The sequence below is a fragment of the Mustela nigripes genome, chromosome 14, assembly GCF_022355385.1.
Source record: "Mustela nigripes isolate SB6536 chromosome 14, MUSNIG.SB6536, whole genome shotgun sequence".
NCBI lineage: Eukaryota > Metazoa > Chordata > Mammalia > Carnivora > Mustelidae > Mustela > Mustela nigripes.
This window is the reverse complement of record NC_081570.1, coordinates 75,404,903-75,417,620: the sequence shown is the minus strand read 5'-3', so window position 1 is coordinate 75,417,620 and position 12,718 is coordinate 75,404,903. Positions and strand designations below refer to the sequence as shown.

At 40.1% G+C, this 12,718-nt stretch overlaps 1 protein-coding gene across 1 annotated transcript in view; it reads left to right on the top strand.

Annotated features, from left to right (window-relative positions):
* Positions 1-4,564: 4,564 nt before the first annotated feature.
* The window catches only part of LOC132001098 (guanylate-binding protein 6-like), a 10,556-nt gene continuing 2,402 nt past the window's right edge, over positions 4,565-12,718 (top strand). Inside the window, exons 1-5 of the mRNA XM_059375322.1 lie at positions 4,565-4,683; positions 8,866-9,067; positions 10,216-10,300; positions 10,664-10,854; positions 11,792-11,971. Coding sequence (XP_059231305.1) covers positions 8,981-9,067; positions 10,216-10,300; positions 10,664-10,854; positions 11,792-11,965 — 537 coding nt within the window. The 5' untranslated portion in view covers positions 4,565-4,683; positions 8,866-8,980 and the 3' untranslated portion in view covers positions 11,966-11,971. The remainder of the gene's footprint in view (positions 4,684-8,865; positions 9,068-10,215; positions 10,301-10,663; positions 10,855-11,791; positions 11,972-12,718) is intronic.

The following is a 12,718-nucleotide window of genomic DNA, read 5'->3' as shown; positions in this document are numbered from 1 at the left end:
TCTGGGAATCCAGCACTGGACTAGACACCCAATGCAAATTTTGCTAACACCATTTTCCCAAAATATATAAAGAACTTATAAAACTCAGCATCCCCCAAAAAACTAACCCAATTTAAAAAGACGTGAACAGAACATTTCTCCAAAGAAGACATTCCAATGGACAACAGACACATGAAAAGATGTTCATCATCACTGACCATCAGGAAAATAAAAATCAAAACTACAATGAGAGGGGTGGCTCAGATGGTTAAGCCTCCAACTCTTGATTTTGGCTCAGGTCACGATCTTGGAGTCTTGGGATGGAGCCCCCAGTAGTCTCTGCACTCACAGGGGAAGACTCCCCTTGCTCCCTCTCCTTCTGTCCCTCCCCCTGCTCTTGCTCTCTCTCTCAAATACATAAATAAATAAATAAAACTGTGGAAAGAGCCAAGATGCCCTTCAACAGAAGAATGGATAAAAAAGATATGGTCCATATATACAATGGAATATTACGCCTCCATCAGAAAGGATGAATACCCAACTTTTGTATCAACATGGACAGGTCTGGAGAAGATTATGCTGAGTGAAATAAGTCAAGCAGAAAGTCAATTATCATATGGTTTCACTTACTTGTGGAGCATAAAGAATAATAAAGAGGACATTGGGAGATGGAGAGGAGAAATGAGTTACGAAAAATCGGAGGAGGGGCATGAAGCATGAGAGACTGTGGACTCAGAAACAAACTGAAGGTTTTGCAGGGCAGGGAGGTGGGGGTTTGGGTGAGCCTGGTGGTGGGTACTAAGGAGGGCACGTACTGCCTGGAGCACTGGGTGTGGTGCATAAACAATGAATCTTAGAACACTGAAAAACTAAAATAAAATTTTATAAATAAATAAATAAATAGATAAATCTTTGTAAAAAATACTACAATGAGATATCAGAATGGCTAAAATTAAAAACACACAAGAAACAACAGTTGCTGGCCAGGATGTGGAGAAAAAGGAACCCTCTTGTACTGTTGATGGGAATGCAAATTGGTGTAGTCACTCAGGAAAACAGTATGAAGATTCCTCAAAAAATTAAAAATAGAACTACCTTATGATCCAGCACTCAAGCTACTGATATTTATCCCCAAAATACAAAACCACTAATCCAAAAGGACATGTACCCCTATGCTTATTGCAGCATTATTTACAATAGCCAACATATAGAAGGAACCCAAGTTTCCACTGATTGATGAATGGATAAAAAAGATGTGGTATACATATACACAATCGAATGTTATTCAGCAATAAAAAAGAATGAAATCTTGCCATTTGCAGTGACGTGGATGGAACTAGAGAATGTTACGCTAAACAAAGTAAGTCAGTCAGGGAAAGACAAATATCATGATTTTGCTCATATGTGGAATATAGGAAACAAAACAAATAATCAAAGGGAAAAAAGGGAGAGACAAACCAAGAAACAGACTTTGGACTAGAGAGAACAAACTGATGGTTACTAGAAGGGAGGCAGGTGGGAGGCTGGGTTAAGTGAGGGGGATTAAGGAGTGTACTTATCATGATGAGCATTGGTGATGTACAGAAGTGTTGAATCACTATATTGTATACCTGAGACGAATATAACACTGTATGTGAACTAGGTGGAATTAAGACAAAATCATTAAAAAATGATATCCCCTACCCCTATTCAGTAAAGCCCATTACACTTATACCTGCTTTGGGGATAGTCTTGCATTTGGGAGTGAGAATTATAAGAGAAGCTATATCCAGCTTTTTCTCTGATGTGCTAAACTCCAAAGGTAAAAGATTACCTCCACAATAACCGCAAAAATTATGCCATAAGGAAACAGAAAGTGATTGAACGCGGTCTCAGATAGCCCTGGAAAACCACTCAAATATTACAAGTATTACATTAATGCAGTGAGAATCAGTCTCTGATCTTCTTCCCTTTTGGGAGAGCATGCACCTTGAGATATGTTTAAGTGATAAATGAGATTCTGGCATAATAGGTGTCCTTACTAGAGTAAATAAGTCTGTCACAACCTAGTTTGTGAAGGAGAGCTCTGAAAGTGTGGTCTCAGGAAGAAGAAGGGAGGTCCTTTCATAATCTCAGACAGATTCATGTTTGTTATTTTGTCTCATGTGTCAAAAGAGTGTCTTGCACACAAGTTCCTTGCATGAGATTGAAACTGAGATATTCCCTGGATGATGAGATAGAGATAATTATGCTACCAAACCTAGAAAACAGTCCCAGAAAAAAACCAAAGAATTCTAAACTGCCTAAAGTGTTTCAGTTGTGAAATACAAATATTATATCTACTCTAAGTAGCTATTCAAGAATACAACACACACACAGTGACACAAAGATCAAATAGAAACACAAACAATTGAAAACATGCATAATATTTTAAAAAGGCAATGTTTTTTGTTACAAAAAATAACAAAAGTGACTATCCCAAAAGCTAAAAACATAAGAAAAGATACCGTTATTAAAACCACAATGCAAACCACTATTACTCATCTACCAGATGAAGCAGAGGCAGACCTTACTGAGGTCTGATGAGCTTGAACAGCACCTAGAATTCTCTACAGTGTTTGTGCAAACATAAATTTGTACAACTATGAGACTGTTGGACACTGTCAAATCTGTGAGCAGAACATAAGCACTTCAACAATCCACTTGTAAGTATAGACACAAGGAGATTGTGCAGATATGTGATCTAGAAGATGCATGCAAGAATGTTTATAGCAGGGATGCCTGGGTGGCTCAGTTGGTTGGGCGGCTGCCTTCGGCTCAGGTCATGGTCCCGGCGTCCTGGGATCGGGTCCCACATCGGGGTCCTTGCTCGGCGGGGAGCCTGCTTCTCCCTCTGCCTCTGCCTGCCATTCTGTCTGCCTGTGCTCGCTCTCTCCCCCTCTCTCTCTCTGATAAATAGATAAAATCTTAGAAAAAAAAAAAGAATGTTTATAGCAGCCCTTTTCATAACAGCCAAGAAATGAGAAACTGTCAAATAGTCTGTCAATAAATGATTGGATAAACAAGTTCTAGAGTTCTAGAATATCCTTACTATTGACTACTATGCATCATATAAAATAAACAATCTATAGCTATACCCAGAAATATGGACAAATCTCACATGCATAGTATTGAGTACAAGACATCAAATATTACAGAATACACACTTTAGGGATCCAGCTGTATCAAGGGCCAAAGCAGGGCAGCGGTTACCTTGATGTGGCCAAGGGAGACATGGTGGTGACAAAGGGAGCATGAGGAAGGAGAGGTATCTTGCAATCCTAGCAGTCTTAGCAGAGCTATTATTGTCTCAGGACAAGGTCAAAGCTTATGCATCAGAAGGTTACTCACTATTTGTAAAGCTACTTTGGGGTTGTTGTTGAGACTGAGCTTCTGACTTCAATATATCAAGTCATTACAAGAGTAGAACTTTTCATCATGAGCTACACATGGTTAGACCATCCAAATCTCAAGTTTATTTGGGTGGCTACAGGACAAAACAAAGTTACATAAGCAGGTGGCTTAGGTCCTTTATCACCAACCTCTATTACACTGATGGCTCTCCCTTCATCAGACACATTGTGCAGTGAGGCATTCTCTAATACTCCTTGAATTCCATTCACAGTACTTTGGCAGGACTGAGCCCCAGGGACTCAGAGTGGCTCCATAACATGTCCTCAGATCTGTTTACTTACTTTCCTTGCTTCACTCTTTCCTACATTCACCTAGCTAAATGTGAATGAGGCCTTGCATATGCAGGAATAATGCCTTCTGAAACCAGGTGTCGACAAAGGATATGTATCTATTGACTCAAGGTAAGAAGTATGACATAAAACATGAAAAAATAACCAGAAACATGCATTATTTGTGAAAAATATTAATCGACTCATTCAAGAAGCTCCATGAATTCGAAGACATAAAAATACAACAGAATGCATACCTTACTTACATCATAGTCCTGAAAGAGGACCCAGTTTGGGGAATTACCAAAACTACCTACATTTGGACACCAGTCTGTACTTTCTAACTGATTAAGTTCCCTTAAGACCAGCAAGACCCTGCGTGATTGACCCCAAGACAATGACCTGACCTTGACTGCCCACCTGCATGTACCCACTGACCTCTGTCCCACCCTCTCCGTATTTATACAAACCTAGAAGTTTTCTAGACTTTGGAGACAGACTTCGGACACTAGTCCTCTGCCTCCCCTTGGCTTCCCTGGAATAAATCTCTTTCTTGTTGCACCATCACTGGTCTCTCTGTTTTTGGGTTTTGTCAATGGCAAGTGGCCGAACCTGCTCTGCTCAGGAATCCTGGAGCTAGACTCACTTATGCCCTTGGCCTCTGGTAATAGTCCATTTGTGGACAGGTAAGTTGGGGACAAAACAAAGAAAGCTGGTTAGGGTGACATTTAGTAAGGCCTAAGTACAGAGTGACTAATATTCTCTGAGTTCCCTCCCTCCTCTACTTCCTCAAGCTCTGGTGACTCAGTTCTGGCATGCCTTCTCTCAATATGTAACCAATAGTTAAAGTAGTTTTACTTTCAGGTTCCATTTCATTTTCCTTTTCCTTTCTCAACTTTCTCAGTCTGTTCTCTGCTTCTGCGGGAGGAGGAAACAGAACAAGGGTGAGTTCAGAGACAGCTGAAAGCTCATTCGTGAACAGACCAGCAGTGCTAAGATGCAGGTATGTTCATTTCTAAACATTCTTTTAGAGGCACTTTAGGTTTGGGCTTAAAACTTTAATTTCTGGGGCGCCTGGGTGGCTCAGTGGGTTAAAGCCTTTGCCTTCGGCTCAGGTCATGATCCCAGGGTTCTGGGATCGAGCCCTGCATCAGGGCTCTGCTCAGCAGAGAGCCTGCTTCCCCTCCTTCTCCCTCTGCCTGCTTGTGATCTCTGTCTGTCAAATAAATAAATAAATAAATAAATAAATAAATAAATCTTTAAAAAAAAAAAAACCTTATATTTGAGATTTCTACTTAATGTTGTTTACATATTCTTGCTCTAAAATCTACGTATTCAAAAAGTCTACATATTAAAAACAAATTTGAATTACAGTGGAAGCTTAAGAAATCTGACATACCTTTCACTTAAATTTAACCTGTGGTGATATTTTGTGATATTTGCATTCTTTTTCTAAACAGATATGTAAGTTTTTCTACTTACATTCTTATTCTGATTATTATTTGGGGGAATAAGTAACAGAGGCCATAACTCTTCTCCACTAAATACTCACACCTCCATCTTGGGATCCAGAAATAATTCTTCTTCCTTTCTTTGGATCCACTTCATTCCCCCATGGCTGCTCCTTCCTCTCCCCTATTTCCATCACTCCAGTAAGTCTGTGCTCAGTGAGGACATCCCTGGCCATCCTACTAATACTTGTGGGGAATACTCTGGGTATGTAATGTAGCTAACCTCTCCCTGCTTCTGGATGCTCACTCTGTCTGCATTGCCTTGGAAACCCCATCTCCCAGGCCTCCCACCTTTTAAGGTTCCCCCAGACTTTTCTTCTTCTGTATTCGTAAGTTGAATTAAGTCATCTCTACACGTAATTCAATTAACTCCCATCACTCACCTATATCTCTTTCCTCAGGATTATTTCAGTTTCACAAATCTACTGTGTGCCCAACATGGGGACCAAGAAGAGAACAGAACAGATATGACACATTTCTCCTCAAGCTTAAATTTAGTGGAGATAATTACAATGATGAGAAACAGTAGAGTATCATCATTGTCTTCTCTGCCGTCTTCCTAGTTTGAGAAGGTTACCAGGAAACACTATTAACTCTCTCCTTAATCTCCATTATTCCTTTCTCCAGTACTAATAGGGCTCCTGCTAATTTGCCATGCACATAGTTTCCCAGAATAATGATGCCAATTCCAGCCTCTCCTATGTTTGCGTATGGGAATACAGATGAATCTAAGAAGCAATTTGGTTTATGTAGACATGGAGAGTCAGGAGAGCGGAGGCCTATCTTCCCCTTGTCCGTTCCCGGCTTAAAATACAAATATGACAGCTCATCGTCTCACACCATGGGCCACCCCTTATAGATGACCGAGCATATGACAAAAAGGTTCTGAAGCCTCAAACCTTATAACAAAACAAAAAGCACATATCTCTACACTACGGACCCTGAAATTCATGAGGGAGAAATCAATGTAAATTGTTCAGGAGATTTTTTTTTTTCTAATTATCACAGCTGAACCTAATCCTAAGCAATACATTTACCTTAATATCACTCAGAGGACAGGAGCCACAGCTTCTCTTTTTCTCCAAGCACACAAGCACAATGTGTAGCACAACACCAATGTGTTGAGGGGGAAAAAAATAGCTACAACAAATGGGACTGGAGATCAAGGAATAAAAGTATGGAAAGATATCTTCCCTAAACTGGAGGAGAGCTGCAGCCCCTGGCAAGCACTAGCTGTGACAGAAAAGATTCAGGTCTGGAAACACTGAGTCGTTTGTGGGATGACAGCCTGATGCTACAGAAACAAGAGGAGCCAGGTAGATCAGAATAATAATACACTAGAGACGGTGTTTTGGGGATAGGAGAGTCAACAGAAATCCTCTAGAGGTTATGGTCATCAAGCATGTGTAACCAACATTTTTGAGGAAAACTGTCTTGTCAGGTAATTAAGTGCAAAACATGGAATAGTAAAATAGACCCTCCAGGTTTCTGATCATGGATCTACCATTTATTCACATGTGCTTTGGAAAAATACCTTCCTTAGACTTTCTGAGCCCCACTGAGCTCATTTGCAAAGTGGGTATCATAAGCCTACTCTGCAGGTTCTTGTAAATATCAATGAGGGCAAAACATTGCAGACTGGTGATACCCAGGGTTTCATCCCTAGCTTCATCAGGAATTTGGAGAATAATGAAGGCAGCAGTCGGCATTCTGGGCTATAGAGAAGTACAGAAGTGCTAATGTATGCATCCTTTGAATAACTCTGAGGCAAGAGAATGATTTTGCGGTCTTATTTTACTGTGAGACTCACTCTTCTGGGTTTGCAAGTTTCCACTGCAACTGAGGAAACATCCTGTATGATAAACACTCCTCTCATTCATATATATATATCAGAGAAAACAAAATTTCAAACAATTGATTCCTTAAAGTATGTTGAACTTTTTTTTTTAATTTTTTTTTTTGAGAGAAAGAGGGTACATGCACAAGTGGGGTGGGTTAGAGGGAGAAGAAAGGAGAGAGTCTTAAGCAGGCTCCATGCCCACTGCAGAGCCTGACATGAGGGCTTGATCCCACAACCCTGTAATCATCTTGGATCCAAAACCAAGGGTCAGATGCTTAACCAGCTGAGCTACCTACGCCTTCAATAGGTGGAATTTTAATAGGAATAAATATAATCTCATTTACCTGCCTCAACTATTCACCTCTTATCTATTTTTATTTTTATTGATAGAACACCATGTAAGTTTTAGGGTGTAAAACATGTTGCTTTGGTACATTTACATATGACAATATGATTACCACCTTAGCCTTAGCTAACATCTCTATCATGTCACTTAATTATCATATTTGTGTGTATGTGTGTGTATGTGTTGACAATAAGATCTAGTTTAATAATATCTAGTCTTTTAACAATTTTGAAGTTTATAATGTGGTATTGTTGTCTTTAATCATTATGCCATGCACCTCCAGCCTTATTTATTTACTGGTTGCAAGCTTATACCCTTATAAACGACTAACCTTCAAATTCCCCAACTCCTAGCCCCCCATAACCACCATTCTACTATTTTTATGGAGTTCATTTTTTTAAAAAGACCTTATTTATTTATTTGTTGGAGAGAGGGAGAGAGGGGGAGAGAGATAATGGCAGGCAGAGGAAGGAGCAGTCTCCCCACTGAGCAAAGAGCCAGATGTGGGACTCAATCCCAGGACCCTGGGATCATGACCTAAGCCAAAGGCAGATGTTTAACCAACTGAGCCACCCAGGTGCCCCCAGTGTTTTCTTTTTTATATTCCACATATAAGTAATATCATATAGTATTTGACTTATCTCACTTGACATTATGGCCTCAAGGTCCATACATATTGTCACAAAAAGCAGCATTTCCTTATTTCTCATGCCTGAACAATATTCCATTGTATATATGTACACAACTTCTTTATCCATTCATCTATTGATGGACACTTGGTTTGTTTCCTATTGTCAGTTATGTGGCAATAACACAAGAGTGCAGATATCTCCTTGAGATCCTGATTCCAATTCTTTTGGATAAATACCATCAAGTGGGATTGCTAGATTATATGGTAGTCCTATTTTTGATTTTATGCAGCCTCCATACTGTTTTCCATGGTAGCTGGATCAATTTATGATGTATATTCCTATCATCCGTATACAAGGGTTCTCTTATCTCCACATCCTTGCTAATAATTATCTCTTCTCTTCTTGATAATAGCCGTTTGAACAGGTATGAGGTGATCTCCCATTGTGGTTTTAAGATATCCCTGATTTTCTTGATGATTAGTGATGTTAAATATCTTTGCATATACTGTTGGTCATTTGGTGTCCTCTTCGGGAAAATGTCTGTTTAGTTCCTCTACTGATTTTCTAATCAATTGTTTTTGTTGTTGTTGTTATTGAGTTGTATGATTTTCAATTGTGTTCTTAATATGCTTCGTTGGGGGAGATATCAAAGATATCCAAAAGATACCAGAGCATGATAACTGAAGGAAGATACTTAGCATTTTTAACTGCAGTGATTGGAAAGAAAACTGATTTAGTAGGATGAGAGTGACTGATGAAAAGTTTCAAACTGATTAGGGTCTTTAAAAAATCATTTTAGAATTATAGTTTCTGATTTTGGATCTCACTGGTCCCCTCAATTTCTTGCCTCATTCAGGGCTGGGGATTCTGACGGTGACCTTTACGGATGCCTTCCACAGTGGAGCAGTTCCTTGTCTGGACGACGTGGGATACCCCTTTCCTAGTGTGAGAACTCAGTGATTCCCACAGAAATGGTCCTGGCACTCCCGCACCTGGATGGGGAGGCAGGCCCACCACTGCAGCCCTCCCAGGATAACGAGCTACAGAACCAGTACCTGGTACTTGGTCTTAATACTTGATTCTCCATGTTACCCCCTCTACCTAGAAGCTAACTGACTGGCCATAAATTAGCTAGCCTTCATGATGGAAGGATTCTGATTCTTCTGAGTCAGAGAGTTATAAAGGACACTATTACTCTATTTTATCTGCTTCTCCTCCAAACTCAGACACTTCGTCCAAAGTAAAGTCAGTATAGACACACAGATGGCCTCCTTGACTGAATATTGGCAGCTTTCCTACGTGCTTGGAACACGCTTACATTATTTTGAGCTTGCTGCTTTTTCTGTGTACTCTCTCCCATTTACAGCAACCCAAGTTTCACTGAGAAGATTCTGTTACCAGATCATTCTTTATTTTTATTTTGCTTCCTGTTGTATTACTGTTAACCATGCCTTGTAGGTCATAGGACATTACAGCTGCAAGGAACCATCAAGATTATATAATGCAGATTCAACATGTCACAAGGAAGGCTCAGGGAGTTCAGAAACTTACCAATGGTCTTAATGGAGTATTTCTCTCTGAGATGATAGGAACTCAAGTTTAACAGTAATTCAATGAGTGTAATATGCAACTAATGAATCATTGAACACTACATCAAAAACTAATGAGGTACTTAGATGTTGGCTAACTGAATTTAAGTTAAAAAAAAACAGTAATTTACATACCGTAAATTTCATGCATTTATTGGCAAAAGTAAACAAATGAAAATATACAATGGCTTCTTTTATATGGGTTAGGTGGTCTAGGAAATCTTCCTGGAAGAGGAGTGTAACATAAATTTCAAAAGACTTGTACACACTATCCGGGGTGGGAGGTTACTAGAGAAGCCACAAACAGAAAAAAAAAAAAAAAAAGAGCAGGATTCTGAATACCGAAAACTGTCAGCATTCAGTCAAGGAGTGTCTACTGACATTGCTTCAGATAAGGTATCTGAGTTTGGAGGAGAAGGAAAGCACCCAAGATTGTGTTTATAAAACTGCACATTCTTCTGGAGGCTGGAGGGGTTAGTGAGATAACCAGAATCTTAGAACATTCTATTCGTTGGAGAAGCAAATAAGGAATGTAACTTGGTTTTTTTTCTCAGAATATTTCAATGGAAGTTCAGGTTTGACCTGCCTGACATATCTTTGCCATTTGTGGTCCCCAGGAATTGCTACAGATGAAGATAGAACTAGAGGAAAGCTGTAAGAAGAAAGATGAGCTTCTCCGTGACATACAAAGAGCCTTAGCAGGTAGGGGGAGAGCTTAGCTCATGATGGGGTGGGGACTCCCATGTGCCCTTGGAGCACTGCCCAACAGGAAGATCTTCCTGAAGGAAGGCATTTCCTCGCCTTCTGTGGAATGCATGCTCCTCAAATCTGAAAATAACAAGGCAGGGTGTGGTTGCTCAACAGCCAGGTGGTCAGGGTCTTTCCCACCACCTTCTCCAACCTACCCTCCAGGTGTGGTCACCAGGCGATTTCGGACATTGCCCTCTGCACTTTAAAGACAGTTTGGTGTCTGAGAGAGTGGGGTGTTGTGGGACAGGGGGCTGTAGCTCTCAGGCTTAACCTCTGTCATCTTTCCTCTCGGAATGAAAAATCTTCCTGGAGCAGAGGAGCAGGCCAAAAGAGAGACAGCAGAGCGGGAAAAGCAGCTTCTTGAGGAAAGGTGTAAAGAGATGCAGCAAAAGATAAAGCTTCTAGAAATAATGTTCAATAAATCCATAATCCAACTGAAAGCAGAAATGATGATTGAGACAGAAAACCTTCTGAGAAAGCGGGATGAGAAGATTCAGAGGCTTGAGGTAAGCCTGGCCTGGGACCCAGCAGGGACTGCAGAACAAAGCCTGGAAGCCCCAAGAAGGTAGCGGTGAAAGTCACAGAGAAGTCAGAGAGAGAAGCACCACTGTCATTTATAGCATCTGATTCACTACACGCCCTGAACTTGTCATGGCTTGTGTCCAGGCACTTGACTTGGGTTCACATTGAGTTTCCAGAGAATCCAGTAAGAACTTGGCAGCTCCAAGCATTTACAGAAGATGCTGCTATTCTAAGAAATTCCTGGATGAGCTCATGGAGCAATATTAAATGGGGTCTCCAGGTTTATTGCATAGATGTCCTAACTGGGTGTGTGTAATAGAAGCAGCAATTGGTTCACTTTCCCAAGATTACTGCCGGTTTTCAGGCACCCTACTCACCCAGTGACACTAAGATAGATCCTTGCTGACCTAAAACTATCAGCTATATACAGACTTAGGGGGACCGACAGCTCCTAACCTAGAGCTGTCTCCAGGTGAGGATGGCCTGCCCAAGTCAGCACACAGCACAGAGGGAATTATTCCCTCTTCTCCTCTCTGGAAGTGTTTGTATCAGATTTCTAAACCAGCTTAGAAGGTCCCATCATTTCTAAGATGTGGGTGAGCATTTGTGACATTCTGGTCAAAGGCTCTCTCCTAAACAGCTTAATTTTAGCTAGAAAATCTCACAACAATTGTCCTTATGCCTGTTTTGCACCTTGGAAAACCCTAGTGATGGATGACTATAAACAAGGTTTTACTATGCTTCTTCTCATTTCCCACCCCTAAACCAGGAGATATCCCTGTTGTAAATTATCTAATAAGAGAGACTACATTCAAAAGGGAAATGCAGATAATTTTGTAAATTATTAATATAAGACATTATTCCTGAAAGTTTGGAGTTTTTGAGTGCTTTCCTTTTATGACTAAATCACGTGCTTTTTAGGCCCAAATTGAAGTGCTGACTGAAAAGAAGCAAAACGATAAAAATGACTGCACTTCAGAGAAAACGGCAAATGATAAGGAAGAAAACAGGTCAGAGAGCTCATGGTGGTCTAAAATTTGTGACCTGATAAAAAAGTTGACTAAACTACTTGCCAAGTTTTTCTCTAGTGGATAATTTCAGGTAATTTTTACAAGTTTTCATAACAGCTTTTTTATATGGCTTATTTATACATATATGTACCTTTCTGTTTCTTAGCAAAATTTTAATAGAAAAATACAAAATACCTACTACAGGGCATCAATGCTTAGTCAATGTGGTTGGATAGTTAATTCATTCATATTCCATGGACATGGAAATAACAGATTTGAAGACAAAGAGAAGGTCAAATCTGTAATATCCTGAAAAAGAAACATATTAGACTATATTTATCAAAAAATGCTTCTGAAAGTCGCACACGAATCACTACACAAAAAACAACCCATTCTGTGTTCATGAGTAGGACAGGCTGGTTCCATAGGCAGATCAGTTCTCCCTCAGGACTTATAAATCGCGTGTGTTCTGAATTAAAATTTCAGAAAGGCTAATTGTAAAATTTAAATGGAGCTGATCAAAAAATAATTTAAAAAGTCAAGGCAAATTTGTGATGACGTGGATGGAACTAGAGCGTATCATGCTTAGCGAAATAAGTCAAGCAGAGAAAGACAACTATCATATGATCTCCCTGATATGAGGAAGTGGTGATGCAACATGGGGGCTTAAGTGGGTAGGAGAAGAATCAATAAAACAAGATGGGATTGGGAGGGAGATAAACCATAAGTGACTCTTAATCTCACAAAACAAACTGAGGGTTGCTGGGGGGAGGGGTTTGGGAGAAGAAGGGTGGGGTTATGGACATTGGGGAGGGTATGTGCTTTGGTGAGTGCTGTG